Here is a 22,879-nt window from a genome sequence, read left to right on the forward strand (position 1 = left end):
AACACCGTTTGCAAGTAATATTTAAGATTTTATTATTTCAGTGAAGCAGCCATTTTAATAAATAAATACAAGCTGCTGACAGGAAGTTCCAGAGCAGTTGGACTCATTTCCCGTAGATACATCGAAGGGGGCGGGGCTTCACCGAGGGGAAAATAGAATCTTTTGGGAAACACAATTTTCCACTCGTTTCAAATGAAGTCAAGTGTATCTCGGGCCCAGATGAATGTTTTCTCACAGCAGATTGTTCAGTTGAACTGAAACACGGCGGGCGTAGCTAGCCGTTAGCATTAGCACGATGCTAACATGAAGCATTCATTCTCTGTTATTTATGTATTTATGGGCTGTTGAACCACTTTGCTCCTCCCCATGACTTTGTATCTTTGTTTAGTAGAAAACTATGTTCATAATTCAGTGTTTGTTAAAGTAGTTTTTGAATAATACGTTTGTTAAATGTGACGTCACGACTTCTGCTTCCGGGTAGTAGCAGACCGGCTAATATGCGAGAAAAAATCATTAAGAACTCTTAAAAACATCCATCAATATTTGTGAAACTCAGCAGAGAGTTACTGAACCCACTTGTTTCTCAGACTCATTAGACAAAAAGGTCATATTTACTTAAGTCACTACTCCCGGGGTTAGCGTAGCTGCTGCGCTGTTAGCATTTATCTCCGCTGTAAGTAGCGATTTATGAGTGAAATCAGCTGTTTCAGAGTGTTTGTGTTTCTCATGAATAAACGACTTGAATATAAACTGTTATGGTGAAAAGATGCTAACGTTAGCTGCTAACCTTTAGCTGGAGCTAAATGACCGACAGCTTCCTCTGGAATAATCCAAGCCATTCATGTAAAATCCATGTTGAATATAAAGTATCTGACTCGTATTTATCATAAATATTCCACTGTCTCTGAGTTTGTTTTTTATCACAGAAATACTTTATTCCCGGAGTTTAGTGACTTTTATCAAACGGACTCGCTCATTCTGCTGGTGTTCGGACACCGGGCTGAACGACTGTCTGCACGTCTCTGAGCTCACGCTGGAGTCATTTTTTAATTTTTTTGTGATGATAGTTTTAATTTGAATTTAAATGTCAATTAAAACATCTGTAAAAGTGCCAACACTGTCGTTCTGTTTCATAAAATAAACCTTTGTGAAAATAAATAAATTCTGTAGTGGCTTCTGTCCGAATCAGTGACTCTATAGTGACTCTATAGTGACTCTATAGTGCGGGCCTGTGTAGTGAATGAGGGATCATTGACGAGGGTGGACGTTCGGACACAGCCCTGGGCTGTCCCTCCCTGTCAGTGTTTAATGAGGAAGTGAAAATATAAACGTCACAAACATGGTCAAAGTGAAGAAAGTTCGGAACAAAATGACATTTTTTGTCACATTTTTTGTCATTTTTTTGTCAATTTTTTTGTCATTTTTTGTCACATTTTTGCTATTTTTTAGTCAAATTTTTATCAGTTTTGTAATTTTTTTGTCAATTTTTAATCCAATTTTTGGTCATTTTTTGGTCATTTTTGTCACTTTGTCATCAATTTTTCGTCACTTTTTTGTCACATTTCCATCATTGTTTTTGTCTCAGTTTTGTTGCCATTTTCACAGCTTTTTTCCAGAAGCTTTTGGATTGGGGTAAAGCCAAACTGGAAGAAAATGTGCTCGGTTCAGGCGGGAGTTAAGGGGTTGAAGAGACAGAGGCCTATTTCAAGACATTCACTACAGCCATTTTGAGAGAGACATTTTATACAAGGCAGTTATTCTAATTTCCTGCATTTACAGAAGGTTTGTCATCATTGTAGTGTGATATAGACTGGTGCTATGGGACTTTAAACATCGGGTTTGTTTTAGTGAAACTGTCGTTGATCATGTGACTAAGGAGACCCTGTGACCCGGGACCTTCTCCTCTACACTGTGAGGCCGGTGCTGCTGCTGTGGCACATGTTTGGTGATCACGGCTTCTTTTATTCCTCCCGCGTCCGCCCGCTCTCCATCCAGCCGTACCTGGAAGCGCCTCATGTCCCTGGGGTTTCCCGCCGTCTTCAGACAGTTCTGGTTACACTTGAGGAAGAACTTCAAGAAAAACCTGCGGCGAAACAACAAGAGGGAGAGAAGTGCGTGAGAGAAGTGCGTGAGAGAAGTGCGTGAGAGAAGTGCGTGAGAGAAGTGCGTGAGAGAAGTGCGTGAGAGAAGTGCGGCGGACGCTTTTTAACTCGATAAATCAGACGTGGAGCGCGGCGAGGCACGTTTGGGTTTGGGAGGAGGCGGCGGCGTCGGTCCGGGGGGGGGGGGCTCCAGGGACCGTCCCGGAGGCGCCACCGGGGACCGAGCACAGAGGGAAAAAAAACGCCACAGCCGAGGCGGAGGAGGGACAGGCAGGGACACGGATCTACTTCTCGTGGAGATGTGTCTCATTATGTATGTGTTGTGGAGGGGGGGGGGGGGGCATGTGTGTTGTGGAAGGGGGGGGGGCAGGGGTGACGGGCGACCAGAGGCCAGCGCGCACAGAGGTGGAACAAGAAGAAGAGAAGAAGAAGTAAGAAAGCACAAACAGGAAAGAGAAAGAATGAAGAGGATGGTGTGTGTGTGTGTGTGGGGGGGGGTGGATGTGGGGGGGGGGGGGGGCGATGGAGAAGAGAGTTCGTATTCCCAGGCGGACACGGCGCGTTCGGCAACACGGCCCGCTGCCATGGAAACCGGGCTCTGCCGCAATCCCAAAGTCCCAGAGAGAGGAGAGGAGGAAGCGAGAGAACATTCCAGCAGAGGAACCGGGACCGTGCGTTTATATAAGAGGACACGGCGGAGAAGTTCAAGTCAGCGCGAAGCAGGAGGGAGGAGATATATATATACTATACACCCGTCCTATATACTCCGATTCTATATACACCCATCCTATATACTCCGATTCTATATACTCCCATCCTATATACTCCAATGGTAAATGGTCTCAACTTATACAGCGCTTTTCCACCTACATTAGGCACTCAAAGCGCTTTACAGCAAGGATCCACTCACCCGTTCATACTCTCATTCATACACCAATGTACGCAGACACTGGGGGCAATGTGGGTGAAGTGTCTTGCCCAAGAACACAACGACAGTGTACTAGGGCTGCTCGATTATTGAAAAAAATAATAATCACGATTATTTTTGTCATAATTGAAATCACGATTATTCAAACGATTATTTGTTGCCTTTAAAAAAAAACAACCTCAAAAAAGTGACAAAAATCCAGCAAAAAATGACAAAAATCCATAAAAAAAGACAAAAAATCCATAAAAAAAGTGACAAAAATCCAGCAGAAAAAAGACAAAAATCCATAAAAAAAAGACAAAAATCCATAAAAAAAAGTGACAAAAATCCATAAAAAAAAGACAAAAATCCATAAAAAAAAGACAAAAAATCCATTAAAAAAAAGTGACAAAAATAAAGCAGAAAAAAGACAAAAATCCATAAAAAAAGACAAAAATCCAGCAAAAAATGACAAAAATCCATTAAAATAAGTGACAAAAATCCAGCAGAAAAAAGACAAAAATCCATCAAAAAAGTGACAAAAATCAAAAAAATTAAAAATTTGAAAAAAAATAAAAACATTAAAAAAAAATGAAAAAAAAAAACAAATTGAAAAATTGAAAAAAAATATTATAATAGATTTTTTGTGATTATGCTAATTTTGTAATCGTTTACTGTTGTAATCGAAATCGTAATCGAATTTCGATTAATTGCACAGCCCTACAGTGTACACTTTCAGGAGGTGGAATCCTATACTGGAGATATACACTGATCCTATACTGGAGATATACACTGATCCTATACTGGAGATATACTCTGATCCTATACTGGAGATATACTCTGATCCTATACTGGAGATATGCACTGATCCTATACTGGAAATATACTCTGATCCTTTATACCAGGGTTAGGCAACCGGCCCTCCATCATCAAACTCTGGCCCTCGAGATGATTTTGAGAAATATTATGACCCAAATCAGAGCTCAAATGCCTGTTAAAGTACTCTAGGAATGTTAAAAATACTGTCAATTCCTTAAAACGTCTTAGCAGAGCAGCTTTTAGGCCATAATCCTAAAATAATACTCAAAGAATACTAAGAAATGACTTAAATCTACTTGAATTAAGAGATTAAATCTAAAGATTGAGTGGATTTGTTCTGGCCTTAAAGCAGATGAAACCTGTTCTTTTTTTCTCAATTCTGATTATTTTGTATAATTTCCAGTGCACTTTTTTTTTGTTTAATTGCAGTAAAAGTTAATTTGGGGGATTTCTATTTGCTCCATTGGCTTTGGTGTTTTTATCTGATCTTTGATTAGTTCAAACCGACTCAAATGTAACATAAAAATTACTTTATTCAAGCGATTTTTAAGTCATTTATCTGATTTACGATGGACATTTTTCCAGTATATGATGGACAACACTGGCTTATGTAGAAAATGATGCTTTACGGATCCTATACTGGAGCGGCACCACTGACACTCAGACTGGAGGTTTCAGGATATCCGATATTAACCGATATTAACCGATATCAGAAGATTTTTCTTAACCGAGTGCATTTCTCCAGTTCAGTTTCTCCCAAATCAAGGCAAGTTTATTTGTAGAGCACAATTCACAAACAAGGTCATTCAAAGTGCTTCACTGTTGCTTAAAATGAAAAGAAAACAGATGAAAACAACAAAAGCATCAACAGGAAAATGAATCAGTGACACTAAAAGGCGAGACTGCAGATCAAACACTCTCAGAGTCACATTCACGAGTAAAAAGATCTGTTTTCAGTCTGAGTCTGAGCCTGTCTCACATCTTTAGCCTCAGCGTGTTTAGTCCTGACTCTGGACCCACCAGGAGGCCCCTCGCTTTAAGTCTAGACAGCAAATCCTTCTCAAAAGCCCCTCCCACAACGTCACGCATTTTCAGCCTCAAGTGTGAAATTGATCCTCACTTTTTCTTGGAAATAGCAGAAAATCGACATCATATTGGTCATATTTATCAATGTTGTAAAAGCAGCAGCTGCACTAACCCCCCTCTTCTTTATTGTAATGGTGCAATATGGTGCTTTTTAACAGACCAATAGGTACATGTTTTTTCCCAGGGTCAACTTAATGATAATGACTCATGTGGACCTGGCTTAGACCTGGTTTAGACCTGGTTTAGACCTGGTTTAGTCCTGGTTTAGTCCTGGTTTATTCTCGGGTAAAACAATCCTCTGATAACTGTGAGTGAGTCTGCAAAGAGAGAGGGACCTCGTTTACAGCCCGCACTGAGAACGCCTTTTTCTCTGTAAGCCCAGGGGCCCTTCAACCTGCCGGGCCCCTGGGCTTAAATCCGGCCGTGGTTGTCGTCCATATTGGAGCTGTGGTACCTGAGAACAGAGTGAGAACTTCTCAACCTCCTCCGTGCACAAACCGGTCACTCCAGGGCAAAGGAAACCCTGGTAATTCCTTTGCTGTGGCGGTTTTTCCTCTGCGGTTCTTTCATGTTTTAACCTCTTAACTCCCGCCTGAACCGAGAGGATCTTTTCCTCACGTCACATTTTTTTTCCATAATTTTTTTGTTGGGTATTCAACTCATTTTTGTAACTTTTTTGTAAATTTTTTGTCAAATTTTTGTAAATTTTTTGTCATTTTTTTGTCACATTTTTTATCAAATTTTTGTCACATTTTTGTAAATTTTTTGTCATTTTTTGTCACATTTTTTGTCATTTTTTTGTCACATTTTTGTCATTTTTGTGTCATTTTTGTGTCATTTTTGTGTCATTTTTGTGTCATTTTTGTGTCATTTTTGTGTCATTTTTGTGTCATTTTTTAATCAAATTTTTATCAAATTTTTATCAAAGTTTTGTCACATTTTTGTCATTTTTCTGTCATTTTTTTGTTGCATTTTCGTCATTTTTTTGTCATTTTTAGTCATTTTTTTGTCGCATTTTTATCAAATTTTTTGTCATTTTTTGTCATTTTTTTTGTCATTTTTTGTCATTTTTTTGTCAAATTTTTATCAATTTTTTTGTAATTTTTTTGTCCATTTTTTTGTCCATTTTTTGTCATTTTTTCGTCATATTTTGTCACATTTTTGTGAATTTTTTGCCACTTTTTCATCAATTTTTCGTCACTTTTTTCCCAATGTTTTCTCACTTCTTTGTCACATTTCCATCCTTGTTTTCATCTCAGTTCTGTCGCTATTCCCACACCTTTTTCCCAGAAGCTTTTGGACTGTAAAGTAAAACCAAACTGGAGAAAAAGTGCTCGGTTCAGGCGGGAGTTAAGGGGTTAAAGGGCCACGCCGGTCTCAGTTATTATCAGTACTTCTCGGGATCACAGGCCCTTTAATTTGCCTGTTTAGCATAACCCCCCCCCTGCCTCCCCCCTCCCTCCCGTCACTTGTTAGTTAGAGAGACTTGTTTGCGTTGCACTAATCTCTTATCATCTCCGCGGTCGCCTCTCATTCCGCTGACTGACACGCTACAAGTTAATTCTCCACTTGCCCCCCCCCCCCACCCCCCACGTTTCCCCCCCCCATCCTGTCTGTCTCCGGTTCTTGACCCGGTTTGTTGACTCCCCTCCTCATCGGTACCACCACCCCAACCCTCCCATGTACACACAAAAAAACAACACCCCCTTCCCCAAATATAAGAAAAAAAATCAACTTTTCACCCCCCCCCCCCCCGTTGGCTCCCCGGGCTCGGACGCCGCACAGCTGCAAACGCGGCCAAATTAAAGCGAGACGCCGGAGCATATATTAGCATGCATTAGCCGCTCGCCCCCCTCCCACCTCGCCCACTTAACATGCAAATCTCCCCGGCCCCGTCGCCCCCCACCTTCTGCCACACATTCATTTGCTGAATTATAATTAGACTAATCTTGCATAATTAATAAGCAGCGGCGTGTGTGTGTGTGTGTGTGTTTTTGTTTTTTTTCCATATCGTGCTTTAATATCGCCCGTGTTTGTTTTTGTTTTTGTCCCGGACACCCCCCCACCCCCGCGTGAACTTCCAGGACGTTTTTTTAAAGAGAGATTGTTTTCTCTGCTTTGTTGTTTACACGTATCTGCCTTTCATGCACATGTGGACGCGGCGTTAGCATCAGCGGCGCTCGGAGGCGGGGCTAACGGAGCCGGCGCCGGGTCAGAGAAGAAGACTTTCCCCTCAGATCTGTCCCAAAACAGACGAACCTCGATGTGCGTCTCCGTGTAAACGTCTGTAAGCACTTAGACGATCCAGCTGTTTTTACGAGAGTCTCATCCTTTCATCCATTTCCTCATGAATGTAAGTCCTGCTCTTGTTAAATCATCCATTGTTTCTGTTTGAATCGGTCACAGTAAGTACAAGTATCCACAGCTTAGATAAGTAACACTGGTGTCCCCCAAGGTGCAGTTCGCTCCCCCATACTGTTCACTTAGTTAAAGGGGGGGTATTATGCAAAATGGACTTTTTCAAGCTTTCCATCATGTTATTCTGTCACTCCCTCATTAAAAACATGGCTGAAGTGTTGCCTTGGCACATTCACGTATTTCTGAGTAATCTGTAAAAACTCTGATGGCGGCCATTTTAGGGACAGGTTTGCCTGAGTCCTCCTAGGAACGCCCCCACCTCCTGGAGACGCCTCCGAGCTTTCGTCACCAGCCGAGTAACCAACCACTGCTCCTCAGCAGAACCCCCTCCCCACTGATGCCACAGACAGCGTGTGGAGGGGGCGTGTCTAAAGGCTCAGAGGTTCTTAAAGAGACAGAGGCCTATTTCAAGACATTCACTACAGCCATTTTGAGAGAGACATTTTATACAAGGCAGTTATTCTAATTTACTGCATTTACAGACCAACAGAAGGTTTGGTCATCATTGTAGTGTGATATAGACTGTCGCTATGGGACTGAAAAAACATAATACCCCCTCTTTAAAGGTGTCTGTCCAGCAACAAAAGAACATTTCCTGATGATGCGATCACTTTAAGCCTCAGTCACAACTGGACGTACAACTTTTTGGTTTCTGGCGTTTCCCAAACTGTAAGTAGGTAATGTTTATTTATATAGCACCTTTCACAGACAAAAGTCACAAAGTGCTTCACGAAACTACAAAATAGAAAAACAAAAAATGTGGTCATGAAACAACCCTTATTCCACTGGAATTTAAAACGTAGGTTTTCAGTTTGCTCTTAAAAACATCAACACAATCAAGTAAGCGCAAGGAAAGCGGAGGATCGTTCCAGAGCGTCGGAGCGATCTCCCCTGGTCTTGAAACGAGTACGAGGGACCATGAGGAGGTTCTGATCCTGAGACCTCAGCCTCCGAGAGGAGGTATACGGACACAAGTCTCTAATGTAGGAGGGAGCCTGACCATGCAAGGCTCTGGAGGTCAACACCAGGGTTTTAAAATGGAAACGAAAAACAGTTCCTTGTCAGCAGTTTAGAGTGATGCTCTAAGGACATTTCTTTGTCAAAGTCAACGCCTACATTTCTAAGGCTTGTTTTACCAGACAGACTCAGGTCGCTCAAATACTGGTGAATCCCTGGAATAGCGTCACCAGCACCTCTGTTTTGTTTGTGAGTTTAGTTTTAGGGAATGTGCGCCGAGCCATTGTTTAACTTGCGCAAGACATTTCAGCAGAGAGCTTAATTTCTGGATCTCAGAGGGCTTAAAAGAGCAGTAAAGCTGAATATCATCAGCAAACAAGTGGTAGGAAACATCATCAAAACTCTGGATAATTTGTTCTAATGGAAGGACATAGAGTAAAAACAAAATCGGGCCCATAACAGAGCCTTGAGGGACCCCACACAGCAAATCAGCAGAGTCAGACAGGAACTGATTTGCACAAAAAAACGTGAGCGAAAACCGTGCTTTCTGACCGTCGCTTTTAGTCGACTCAAGGCCGTCTGTCAGAGTAAAGAAGGGAAGGTGTTCAAATCTCCAGAACCATCATCTTTCTTTAAATGTTTTCATAAACAATGTTGAAAAGTAGCTTGACCCTTAAAGCCTTGTAACCCGTGAGCCCGTGCACTTCAGGTGACCGTATCTGAGACTTCATGGCATTTCTAGATTGATTTTCCTCCATAACATTTGAAAACATGTCCTCGTGCAGCTCAGGAGCAGGTTCTTCTGTTCACGGTTCAATTAAAAACCAGAGAAAGTGACATTAAACTACAGACGTGTGATGAGGCTCAGGGACAAACTAAAGCTCAGTTTCATCTGAAAAGGTGAAGATCTCAGGCAGAGAATCCACTCTCTGAGCCTAAAGCACCACATCTAAGTCTCAGATCCACAGAGGTTACGTGGAGACTTGGGTCAGGGGTTCGACAGAGGTGTTCTCAGTCATAAATCTGGATCATAGTTTGGTTTTAGCAGCTCGTGTTCCCACATTTACGTCTCTAAAGTTCATAAAAAGTGGATTCGTATCAGAAATCCCTCCGGTCCTTCTGGGCGGAGGAATGAGGTGGATAAGGTGGTATCGGGATGGTCAGTCAGGAGCAGGGAAGTGTGGACATCCTGTATTCTAACCATCACTCATCGGACCCCCGTGCCCCCCCCTTGATAAAACACAACAGTGTGGGCCGGGGGGGGGGGGGTCGGGAGGGGGGGGGGGGATTAGGAAAGCAGATGTGGGGCATTATAACACAGTGACGGGCTCCGGCTGCACTAAGTCATTCAGCAGCTTCAGCAGGAGAAGCTTCTGAAACTCCCAGGGTTCAGTGTCAGAGTGAAGTTATTCTACATTTACTCAGAAATAGAAGGTCTTGGCTTTCAAATGAGGCGTCACACTGGCACACAGGGATGTCACGATTCTACATTCTTGAATCACGATTATTGTGAAGAAAAATGTTGCAATTTTACGATTATTCAGTTATCAATGTTAACCTCTTACCACCCCCCTAAACCAAGTGCATTCTGTCCTCTTTGGCCATTATATAGGTCTGTGTAACACCTCATTTGAAAGCTAAGACCCACAAAACGCACCTTTTTCCTTGCGTTGTTGCTGTGTTGTGTCACCTTTTGTATGTTTTTTCTTTCTTTCTTTTTTTCATTTTTGTGACATTTTTGATGAATCTTTGTCACTTTTTGTTGAATTTTTGTTGAATTTTTGTTGAATTTTTGTTGAATTTTTGTTGAATTTTTGTCACATTTTTGTCACATTTTCGTTGAATTTTTGTTGAATGAGGTTAAAGACCCTGTACCTGATGTTTCATTTCAAACCAAGAGGAAATCACTAAATTATAATGTTGGTGTTGATACAAACTCATCCCTTTAATCTTTCACAACATATTTGTCTCAGTTCTTCACATGTTCATGGGCACATTTCACAACGAGGGTCACTTTTCAGGGTCACTTCCACAGAAATGTTAGAGAAATATAATAATAATGTAGAAGTATCCTTTATCAGTATCCTTTATCAGATCGCGATATGAAAAAAGCATAAATAAAACTGCACTCTTTGTTATTATGTTTTCATTTCTCTGACAAATGCTTGGTCTTCACGATATATCTGGCATGAATATCGAGATATGACATTTTGTCCACATTGTTCAGCCCGACCGCACGTTCAGGAAACTGATTCAAATGCTTTATATTTAGATCTACAGTTTACAATATACTTAAGACAAAACTCATTTCATTGCAGTTACAAAAAAAATCAGTTTTTGCTCCTTTAACCCCTTAACTCCCACCTGAACCGAGCACATTTTCTCCAGTTTGGCTTTACCCCAATCCAAAAGCTTCTGGAAAAAAGCTGAGAAAATAGCAACAAACCTAAGACGAAAACAATGATGGAAATGTGACAAAAAATGGACGAAAAAATTACAAAAATGTCACAAAAATGTGAAAAAAAAAAAAAAAAATTGACAAAAAAAAAAAAAAGACAAAAATGTGAGAAAAATTACAAAAAAAGTTACAAAAATGAGTTGAAAACCCAACAAAAAAAGTCTGTGAGGAAAAAGATCCTCTCGGTTCAGGCGGGAGTTAAGAGGTTAAGGCAGAAAACAGATATTTCAAAAACTAAATGTTCACAAAAAATACTATATTATGAAAACTTTTTATTTAATACAAAGGTTGTTTTAATAAAAACATGCTGAACATTCAGCCTGTGTTAACTTTCCCCTTCAGGCTTTTACCCTGGAGTAAAAAACAGAAACTCAGAAGAGTTCCTAAATCAGGGTCGGCAGGTTTGCTCGGTGAAGCCGGGTTTCTTCATCGTCAAAAGACCAAGGGCCGGACCCTCCAATCGAAGCAATTGAAGTAAAGCATCACTTTCTACATAAGCCAGTGTTGTCCATCATATACTGGAAAAATGTCCATCGTAAATCAGATAAATGACTTAAAAATCGCTTGAATAAAGTTGTTTTTATGTTACATTTGAGTCGGTTTGAACTAATCTAAGATCAGATAAAAAACACCAAAGCCAACGGAACAAACAGAAATCCCCCAAATTAACTTTTACTGTCATTTTTTTTAATTTTTCACTGGAAATTAAACAAAATAATCTGAATTGAGAAAAAAACCTGTGCTTGTTCCATTGACAAGAACAGGTTTTATCTGCTTTAAGGCCAAATCCACTCCATCTTTAGATTTAATCTCTTAATTCAAGTAGATTTAAGTCATTTCTTAGTATTCTTAGAGTATTCTTTTAGGATTTTAGTCTATAAGGCTGCTCTGCTAAGACATTTTAAGGAACTGACAGTATTTATACATTTCTAGAGTACTTTAACAGGCATTTGACCTATGATTTGGGTCATAATATTTCTCAAAATCATCTCGTGGGCCAGAGTTTGATGATGGAGGGCCGGTTTTTTTTTAACGCAGAGTTTCACTTTAATTGTCTTATGGGACGTAACAAATGCACCCGATCCTTTAGGTCCTTCCTTTGGTAACGTTGTGCATCTTATTTTCAAACTAAACAGGATATCCAAAAATAAAACCATACATTTAGACCGGGCTCAATCCATTATTTACCTTATGTTTAATGAAAGTATAAATCTATGTTTGTGATCCAGTTTCCAGTCTTTATCTGTAAATGTGAAGGTTTCGCTCTGATCCCTGTTTTGTGTTTTCGGTTTCTCTCGTTTCTCATTTTCCTCTGTGTGTCTGAGGCTCTGGATGTTTTGCTTCTCTCTCCGCTGGGACGCCGGGGGCAGTAAGGAATACCCCCGTCCCTCCCCATCGGGCGGACCGGGGGCGAGACTGGTCACACCGGGTCAACACCGGGGGCGCCCCACCTCTGACCCTGCTAATGGGGCAGAGCGAAGCCTCCCCCGAACCGACACCGGCGCCGTCGCATACCAGCGCGGGACCTTTCACCCACACACACACACACACACACACACACACACACACACACACACACACACACACACACACACACACACACACACACAGGAAAACACACGGGGCGTCCGCGGCATCGCCTCACTCGTCTGTCAGCGCAGCTTCACTCGCCGTTTCCTGAACAGTCAGACCAACGGGAAGGAGCCGATGTCCCTGGCCGATATTTCTGACCGATATTGTTGTCCGATTTTTCCAAATGCCTGGTCTATAACCCTGTAAAAGCAAATCCGGCCCTCCAGCACAGAACCTCTGGCCCCCAAGATGCTCTTAAAGAGGAATTAGTTTTGTAGGCCTTAGCTTTCAAATGAGGCACTACACTGTTGAGTTGCAGCTTCACAAGAGATTGACCAAAATTTGTGGAAAACATGACAAAAATGTGACCAAAAAGATTACAAAAATTTGATAAAAATTTGATAAAAAATGACAAAAAAATGACCAAAAAAATGACAAAAAAATGACAAAAAAATGACAAAAAAATGACAAAAAATGATTAAAAAAAGGACAAAAAAATGACAAAAAATGATTAAAAAAAGGACAAAAAAATGACAAAAAATGATTAAAAAAATGACAAAAAAATGACAAAAAATGACAAAAAATGTGACAAAAATGAGATAAAAATTGGACAAAAAATGACAAAAAAATGACAAAAAAATGACAAAAAAATGACAAAAAAATGACAAAAAATGATTTAAAAAAATGTCAAAAAAATGACAAAAAAATGACAAAAAATGATTAAAAAAAATGACAAAAAAATGACAAAAGAAATGACAAAAATGTGACAAAAAAATGACAAAAAAATGACTAAAATGTCTTTGGTGATTTGGCGATGATGAAAATCGGCCCTCCCCCACACAGACCTGCCCACCCCTGCTGTGGGTGATCCAGTCATAGTTTCTGTCCCAGCTTGGACTAGTCGTTAGCATTAGCATAGCGTTGCTAGCCGCGGCAATTAGCACGGCGATACAAAAATACTTTAGTGGAGCTTAAAACTAACTCAGAGATTAAATTCTCCAGATTCTGTGCTTCAAAATGACATGCAGCCTGAAGTATTGCAGTGTAAGGAAAACGATTTTGCTGTAGCGCAAGAAACGCAACAAAAAAGCGTGAAAAAAAGAAATGTAGTTCCTGATTTGTACATTTTACAAAAAATAAAGATAAAGATAAAGATTTTAATGCACTTTACAGCAGAGGAACATCTACAAAATCAGCTGTTAGGGCGGCTGGTGCAGGTTTGTTGATGGGGGGCTACTGCCCTCTTAACTTGCCCGCTCTACACCCGGCGTAGGGGTCACATCATACACTGTACATAATAATATATATATTAATAATAATAATACAATCAAAATGCACATAGATTAACATTGTGTTGAGCCTGGTAATGACAACTGGAGCAACAAGAACACGGACTATAATACGTGTATTAATGAGCCCTTATGTCATAAAAACTAGTGAGTGTGTGTGATATTTGGCTTTGGAAACTGAAAGAAACATATGAACGGTGGCTTTGTTACTCGCTTTGTAGAGACCTTACAGGAAACAAGAGCGTTCTTGTAACAGTGTTTGGTTCTGTTATTATGTGAACAGTTCAAACAGTGGTTGTGAGTTTGGTTTGCGTCAAAAAGCTGCTCTGAAAGGAAACAAGTTCTTCATTTTTTTGCTTTTGTTTACATTGATTGTACTGTGAGAAATGTAAAGTTTTATCATTTTCAGTTGCTTCAGCCGACTCCTTTTGAGCAAAATGTGTGCTCAAATAAATAAATAAAATAAATCAGGCCTGAAACAGCCTCATCGGGTTCAGTAAAGGCCGGAACGATGTGGGTTTTTTTGGTCGGCCGATCTGGACTTGCCGACGATTTTTGCAAATGAAGAGTTTAATCCGTCTGACTCAGAAAGCGGGATGTTTTCTTGGGTGAAACCTCAGAGCGTTGCTTTAAAGTGTGGCCCCCGAGGTCCCCCCCCCCAGCCCCCCCCCCCCCACCACTGGCCCCTGAACCCGAGAACTGTGACCACCCCGACATTCGGCTCCACCGCTGATTTATGGACGAGGACAGTGCCGTAAAACTTTCACTGAAGCCCAGACCGACTCTCGAAACAACTCCCGTTCTCCTGAAGTCCAGCTGATTCTGGCCTGGGGGGGGGGCAGGGGCGAGCGGGGGGGGGGGGTTAGTGTTTTGTATATGGAAATGCAGACGACACTATCATAACTCTTAATCTTTGGCTTTTGGAAAACACTTCATCAACTCATTTGGGCTTAAGATGCTTAAAGGGACTAGATGCAAGTCGGCCATTTTATACTCAATACTGCCCCCTCAGGTCATACGTGAGGCAGGTCTGAGCTCATTCTACACATGAGGACGTGGAGGAACATGTGGGGGAGGAGAATACTTAGTTTTAACATGTTTAACCCCTTAACTCCCACCTGAACCGAGCACATTTTCTCCAGTTTGGCTTTACCCCAATCCAAAAGCTTCTGGAAAAAAGGTGTGAAAATAGCGACAAAACTGAGACGAAAACAATGATGGAAATGTGACAAAAAAGTGACGAAAACATGGATAAAAAAGTGACGAAAAATGGATGAAAAAGTGGCAAAAATTTCACAAAAATGTCACAAGAATTTGACAAAAAATTGACGAAAAAATGACGAAAATTTGACCAAAAAAATTACAAAAAAATTGATAAAAAAATTGACATTTAAAAAAAAAAATGTGACAAAAAAAGGACAAAAAACGACAAAAAAATGACAAAAAAATGACAAAAAATGTGACAAAAATTTGATTAAAAAATGACAAAAAAAAATGACAAAAATTGTTATTAAAAAATGACCAAAAAATTACAAAAAATTGACAAAAAATGACAAAAAAACAACAAAAAAATTGATAAAAATTTGTTGAATACCCACCAAAAAAATGTCAGAGATGACAAAAAATTACAAAAAAAATTCAAAAATGTGACAAAAATGTGATGAAAATTTGACAAAAAAATTACAAAAAATTGACGAAAAATGAAAAAAAGAAATTGACAAAAAAAAAAGACAAAAAAGGGACAAAAAATTGACGAAAAATGTGACAAAAATGTGATAAAAATTTGACAAAAATGTGATAAAAATTTGACAAAAAAATGACAAAAATAAGTTAAATACCCGACAAAAAAATGATCTGATGACGTGAGGAAAAAGATCCTCTCGGTTCAGGCGGGAGTTAAGAGGTTAAACTCCATATAGTCCCTTTAAAATACATCTGTCAAACTGCCCAACTAAATCCTTTTGCCTAAACTAGCTTTACTCAGTAAAGGCAACTTGCGAAAACGAATCCTATTTTCCCGCAGCGGCACTTTGAGACTTCCTCACCCACAGCTCCACTTTTAACTGGAACTTTTATTCTTCCATTTACCTTTAAATGTTTAAATGGCCCCGCCCCCTCCTCCTCCCTCTCTGATCTTTTTTCTAATCTCTTTTAGATTTGGGTAAAGGAGTGTCCCCCTTTCCGAGAGACCGGGGGGGCCTCGCTGAGAGACCGGGGGGGCCTCGCGGGGACGGTCAGCTGCCAACTGGACGGATATGGATGGATATGGGGGAGTCAAAAGCACATGAATTCTTAACCAGGACGGGGAATAGCCGGCCCCTCCGGTGGGTGACCTCTCCCAGCTCCACGTGCGGGTCCGGGGGGAGAAAAAAAAGAATATTCAACGGACTCGCACAAAATGTCACCGGGACGGGATGGACTCACAGCAGAGAGAGAGAGTGACCGCAGAGAGAGAGAGCGAGGGAAACTTCAGAGATTAAAGGGGAAAAAGCTGCTTCCTCGTTATGATTGTCACGTCGATCATCATTAAACACAAAAAAAACATAGTAACCCCTTAACTCCCGCCTGAACCGAGAGCATTTTCGCAAGTTTGGCTTTACCCCAATCCAAAAGCTTCGGGAAAAAAAGGTGTGAAAATAGCGACAAACTGAGACGAAAACAATGATGGAAATGTGACAAAAAAGTGAGAAAACTTTGATAAAAAAGTGACGAAAGATTGATGAAAAAGTGGCAAAAATGTCACAAGAAATTGACAAAAATTTGACCAACAAAATAACAAAAAAAAGACCAAAATGTGACAAAATGTGACCAAAAATTAAAAAAATGTGACAAAAAAATTACAAAAAATGACAAAAAAATTCATTAAAAAAATGTCGAAAAAATTACAAAAAAATGACAAAAAAATGGTGAAAATGTGACAAAAAAATGACAGAAATGTGACAAAAAATGACAAAAATGTGACAAAATGTGACCAAAAATTACAAAAAATGTGATAAAAAATGACAAAAAAAAAGACAAAAAAATGACAAAAATGTCACAAGAAAAATGACAGAAATGTGACAAAAATGTGACAAAAATGTGACAAAATGTGACCAAAAATTACAAAAAATGTGATAAAAAATTTACTAAAAAATTTACAAAAAAATGACCAAAAAATGACAAAAATGTCACAAGAAATTGACAAAAAAATTGCTAAAAATGTGACAAAAAAAAATGACAGAAATGTGACAAAATGTGACAAAAAAATGAGAAAAATGAGTTACAAAAATTGGTTGAATACCCGACAAAAAAATGCTGGAAAAAAAATCTGATGACGTGACAAAAAATGACAAAAAATGGTCGAATTAAAAAAGCAATGAAAAAAACGACAAAAACAAGGAAGAAGCTGAGATAGTTTTGTCGGTCTCAGCTTTGGCCTAGAGGCTGTAAACTCCAGTCGAGAAGCTTTTAGATTTGGGCAAAACTTAAGCACAAACGAAGCACAAACGAATGACACCATTTTGGGGGGGGGGGGGTAACTTCACACAAGTACTCATATACATGTATTTGTATCAGGGGAGTGTAAAGTAAAGTGTTACTCAAACAAAAATAGGACGAAAAATGATGATGATGCAGCGACAACATGAGCAAAAATCTTAGATCAGTTTGGTTGTTCTTAGCTTTCAAATGAGGCGTTTCCCTGTGGCTGTTTACATTTGGGTAAAGCTGAAGTGAGGAGGTTGAAATCACTCCAGTGTCTGAGTAACAATGAGTGAGTTCCCGTGAACAATATGAGCGGTGATGGAATCAGCTCCGTAACACGTCCCCCCCCCCCCCCCCGTGTCAGTCATACCGGGGGGGGGGGGGGACAGGGTGGGGGGACGTAACGGCCCCGTGAGCACCTTTTCAATCAGTCGTCACTAATCATGTCTGCGATAACCCGGGAGCGAGAGGAGCCGAGAGGAGCCGTGACGACGAGGATGAGGAGCGGAGGAAGAAGACATGTCTTCTTAATTAGCCAGTAATGATAAGATCTGACAAACAACAGCTGTTTGAGGGAGAGGGGGGGGGGGGGGGGAGGGAGGAGAGAGGGAGAGAGGAGAGAGGGAGAGAGGGGGAGAGAGGAGGGGAGGCGAGGGAACTATGAAGGGGAGGAGAGGGAGCTACGAAGGGGAGGAGCTTTGGGACCCACCATTACCCTGATGACGAGCCCAGGACCCAAATAAACCTTAGATTTCCCATTAACTTTCTTCTTGTTTTTACTATTGATATGTTTTGTTTGTTTTTGTTTTTTTGTGTCAATTGTAGCACTTTGAGACATGTTTTTCAAATGTAAAGTGCAAAACAAATAAAATGAATTATTATTATTGTTATTAAGTCTGAAATTATGATCAAATCCACCCAACAACATTCATTTTAACAGACACAGTTAGTGTTTCCATGCAGTAAAAGTTCCCCACAGACCCCCCGACCCACTGAAAATGGTTCCGTGACCCACTTTTGGGTACCGACCCTCCAGTTGAGAATCACTGTTTATCATTATATAAACTGTAAGACCAAGCAGGATGTTCTGACAGGACATTTGTAAAATACTGACACTGATTTCTAGCATTTTCATACTACTTTAACTACTACTTTTATTTGCATTTGTGTCGGGGGGGGAGGGACGGTTTGGGGGGGGGGGGGTCAGAATAGTGAAACCAGATGCAGGAGGAGACAGAGGTGGGAGAAGGATGTCCACCGCGCTAATTTACTGTCCGTGGCTAACGCGGTGCAAATGTGGAAGCCAGCGGTGAGGCGGGCGGGGGGGGCGGGACGGGGGGGGGTGGGCTGAGGGCCGCTGCGGTGGGGCTCCCGGCGGGGGGGGTGGGCTCCTCTCACAGCGGGCCTGCTGGGAGTCTGTCAGCGCCCGCTCACCTCTGGCCCTCACTCTGCACACAGCTCCATCACCTCCGGGACACAGCTGGACCAGGCTCCGGGTTTAAAGGCGCACTGCGGAAGGTTAGTGCTAGATCGTGTGCTCCGGAGGGACGGTCTGCTGTGAGTTTGTATAGATCTATATGTTGGTTTGTGTAAAAATACAAAAAATGCTAATCCTTAAGGTTAACCCCTTAACTCCCGCCTGAACCGAGCACATTTTCTCCAGTTTGGCTTTACCCCCAATCCAAAAGCTTCTGGAAAAAAAAGCTGTGAAAATAGCAACAAAACAATGATGGAAATGTGACAAAAAAGTGACGAAAACATTGACAAAAAAGTGACGAAAAATGTATGAAAAAGTGGCAAAAATGTCACAAGAAATTGACAAAAAAAGGACACAAATGTGACAAAAAATGTGACAAAAAATTGACGAAAAACTGACGAAAAAATGACACAAATGACCAAAAAATACAAAAAAGTGACAAAAAATGTGACAAAAAATTGACGAAAAAAGTGACAAAAATGTGACCAAAAATTGATTAAAAATGGAAGAAAAAAGTGACGAAAAAATGACACAAATGTGACAAAAAATGTGACAAAAAATGGACAAAAAATTGACGAAAAAATGACAAAAAATGTGATAAAAAAGTGACAAAAAAGTGACAAAAATGTGACAAAAAATTGATTAAAAATGTGACAAAAAATTGACGAAAAATTGACAAAAAAATGACACAAATGACCAAAAAATACAAAAAAGTGACAAAAAATGTGACAAAAAATTGACGAAAAAAGTGACAAAAATGTGACCAAAAATTGATTAAAAATGGACAAAAAAAGTGAAAAAAAATGACACAAATGTGATAAAAAAGTGACAAAAAAAGTGATAAAAAAGTGAAAAAAAATTGACGAAAAAATGACAAAAATGTGACAAAAAAGTGACGAAAAAATGACAAAAATGTGATTAAAAATGACAAAAAAATTACAAAAATGAGTTGAACACCCAACAATAAAAAAAGTGATGACGTGAGGAAAAAGATCCTCTCGGTTCGGGCGGGAGTTAAGAGGTTAACCATTTCCCTGGCCCTAACCTTCATTTGTGTCATGATATCTCACGTTTTCACAGCAGACTGTCCCTCCGGAGCAGACCATCTAGCACTAACCACTGCGGAACGTCACGTGTGTTACCGCGGCGACGGGGGGGGTTTACCGCACACGTTAAAGGACACACGGGTACACATCAACTCGTCTGAGCTCAGGTCAGAACGGAAACCGCGGCCTGTTCCTTTAAGGCCGGACTCGACTGTAGGGAAACTTTTTACATTTAGAGACATCGGTTTGAAACGTTTGCTGTGGACGATCGGCATAAATGTGAGGAAAACATAAACATGGACTGCACGTTTCTTCTCATTTCATGTTTTCATGTTAAAATATGAACAAAATGTCCTTTATATAAATAGGGAAAGAATGTGGGGAAAATAAGGAAGAATGTGGGGGAAATAGGGGAAAATGTGGATAAAATAGGAACAAATGTGGGGGAAATAGGGAAAAATTTGAGGGGAAATAGGGAAAAATGTGGGGGAAAATAAGGAAAAAATTGGGGGAAGATAGGGGAAAGAATGTGGGGGAAAATAAGGAAGAATGTGGGGGAAATAGGGAAAGAATGTGGATAAAATAGGGGAAAGAATGTGGATAAAATAGGGAAAGAATGTGGGGGAAATAAGGAAAAATTGGGGGGAAATCGGGAAAGAATGTGGGGGAAAATAGGGAAAAATTGGGATAAAATAGGGAAAGAATGTGCGGAAAATAAGGAAAAATTGGGGGGAAATCGGGAAAGAATGTGGGGGAAAATAGGGAAAAATTGGGATAAAATACGGGAAAGAATGTGGGGAAAATAAGGAAAGAATGTGGGGAAAATAAGGAAGAATGTGGGGGGAAATAGGGGAAAATGTGGATAAAACAGGGGAAAGAATGTGGGAGAAATAGGGGAAAGAATGTGGGGGAAATAGGGAAAGAATGTGGGGGAAAATAGGGAAAGAATGTGGGGAAAATAGGGACAAATGTGGAAAACATAGGGACAAATGTGGGGGGAAATAGGGGAAGAATGTGGGAAACATAGGGGAAAGAATGTGGAAAAAACAGGGGAAAGAATGTGGGAGAAATAGGGGAAAGAATGTGGATGAAATAGGGAAAAGTGTAGGGGAAAATAGGGGAAAGAATGTGGGGGAAAATAGGGAAAGAATGTGGGGGAAATAGGGGAAAGAATGTGGGGGAAAAAGGGAAAGAATGTGGGGGAAATAGGGACAATGTTTGTGGGAATAATGGGGAAATGTAATTAAGGCTTCGGGAAAAATAGTCAAAAAGGGTGGAAAGTGTGTTTTTTCTCATGGTTTGCAAATATATCCCTTCATCCCGGAGACGTTTCCCCCAGAACATCGAGACCTTCACTGGACGAATCCCTGAAGTATTTGAATAAAAAACAACCGGTGACGTTTCTCAGAATCTGTTCCCCTGAAGTAACTTTGGTGCAGATCCACTCACTCACAGAGGCTGTCGTTTTCCACACAGGAGAGTCGGCTCTTGTGTTTTGTGTGTGTGTGTTTGTGTGTGTGTGTGTGTGTGTGTGTTTTGTGTGTTTGTGTTTGTGTGTTTGTCGACAACTCTGCATTAAAACCATATGGTGTCCTTGACAACCAATTAATTCCGACCATATAGTGTAGCTATAGCTCACGCTGCCTCCACGCTGCTACTGTTCCTGAGGAAATGCTTCAGCGGGAGTTCCTTCTCTGTCCTGGTGTCGGTATTCATGTATTCATTTGAAAGCTAAGACCCACAAAAAACTGAGATCAGATTGTTCCACTTTTTTGTCGCCTGTTTTGATGCTTTTTTTCCAAGAAACTTTAAGATTCGGGTGAAGTTGAACTTGAGAAAATGGTCGGGTGAATCAGACGCTGTATTTATACGTAAGGATTGAACAACGAGGAGCCTTAGTGCGTTAGACGGTTCTAACGCCCGACACGGTGTTGTTCCTCCTGCATTATAACGTCTAACGCGGCTCCTCGTTGTTTAATCCGCTTATACCAGGGTCCCACAAACCTAACATTTATAATACATGTGTTTTTCATTGACTAAACTCACTAAATCTGCCAGACTACGGGACTACAAAAAGTGAATATCATTGGCTTAAGTGACTTGAATTGAGGAAATGTTTCTTGTTTTGAGCGGTTTTCACTCATTTAGACACTTTTCCTGATCGGACCGAGTTTACTTTGCTTGTTTGAGGACATTTCAGACCAGTTCTAGGGTAAATCTCGCTTGAAATAAGAAAGTGAAATTGCCAATGAGATAAGACCAGATTTTCTTTCCCCATTGGCAAAGAAAATGACCTGAAATAAGGACGAAACGTATCGAAACGAGTCAGAAACATCTCAGAACAAGTGAAATAATCCAGGACAAATGCCCAACAACTTCTTAACCAGTCAAAACAACTACTATGTGGATTATTCTGCTCAAATTGAGATGTTTATACTGATCTAGTTAAATACTATTTGCAGTGCGGGACTATTTTGTGTGGGTTATTAGCCGGTCACTGAAGGCTGGTCTCAGAGCGAGTCATTCTCCACAGCTATTACGAGGATCTCAGTCAGGCTCAACGACACAACATCAGCACAGAATCACAACACAACAGGACTAACCCGGAAACACTTTTTACGTGAAAAAATGACAAAAAAATGACAAAAAAATGACAAAAAAAACGACAAAAAATGACAAAAAAATACAAAAAAATACAAAAATACAAAAATACAAAAAAATACAAAAATACAAAAATACAAAAAAAACGACAAAAAATGACAAAAAATAACAAAAAAACTGCAAAAAACGACAAAAAAAACGACAAAAAAAACGACAAAAAATGACACAAAAAAAGACAAAAAACGACAAAAAACACAAAAAAATGACAAAAAAAGACAAAAAACGACAAAAAACGACAAAAAACGACAAAAAAACGACAAAAAATGACAAAAAATAACAAAAAAAATGACAAAAAAAATACTAAAAATAACAAAAAACGACAAAAAAAACGACAAAAAATGACAAAAAAATACAAAAAAAATGACAAAAAACGAAAAAAAATGACAAAAAAAAAAAAATGAAAAAATACTAAAAAAGGACAAAAAACGACAAAAAATAACAAAAAACGACAAAAAAAACGGAAAAAAATGACAAAAAAATACCCAAAAAAATGACTAAAAAATACAAAAAATTAAATTAAAAAAATGTAATATACGCAGCTATTACGAGTCATTCTCCGCAGCTATTACGAGGATCTCAGTCAGGCTCAACGACACAACATCAGCACAGAATCACAACACAACAG

The 22,879-nt window shown here is 40.0% G+C and overlaps 1 protein-coding gene across 1 annotated transcript in view; it reads right to left on the reverse strand.

The window, feature by feature from the left end:
* Positions 1-1,863: 1,863 nt before the first annotated feature.
* LOC306978598 (transcription factor COE2-like) overlaps positions 1,864-22,879 on the reverse strand; it is a gene marked incomplete at its 3' end in the record, with an annotated part of 61,669 nt that continues 40,653 nt past the window's right edge. The window contains exon 7 of the mRNA XM_079577238.1: positions 1,864-2,083. Coding sequence (XP_079433364.1) covers positions 1,864-2,083 — 220 coding nt within the window. The remainder of the gene's footprint in view (positions 2,084-22,879) is intronic.

This window comes from Gobius niger (genome assembly GCF_951799975.1).
Source record: "Gobius niger genome assembly, chromosome: 1".
NCBI classification, from domain to species: Eukaryota; Metazoa; Chordata; class Actinopteri; order Gobiiformes; family Gobiidae; genus Gobius; species Gobius niger.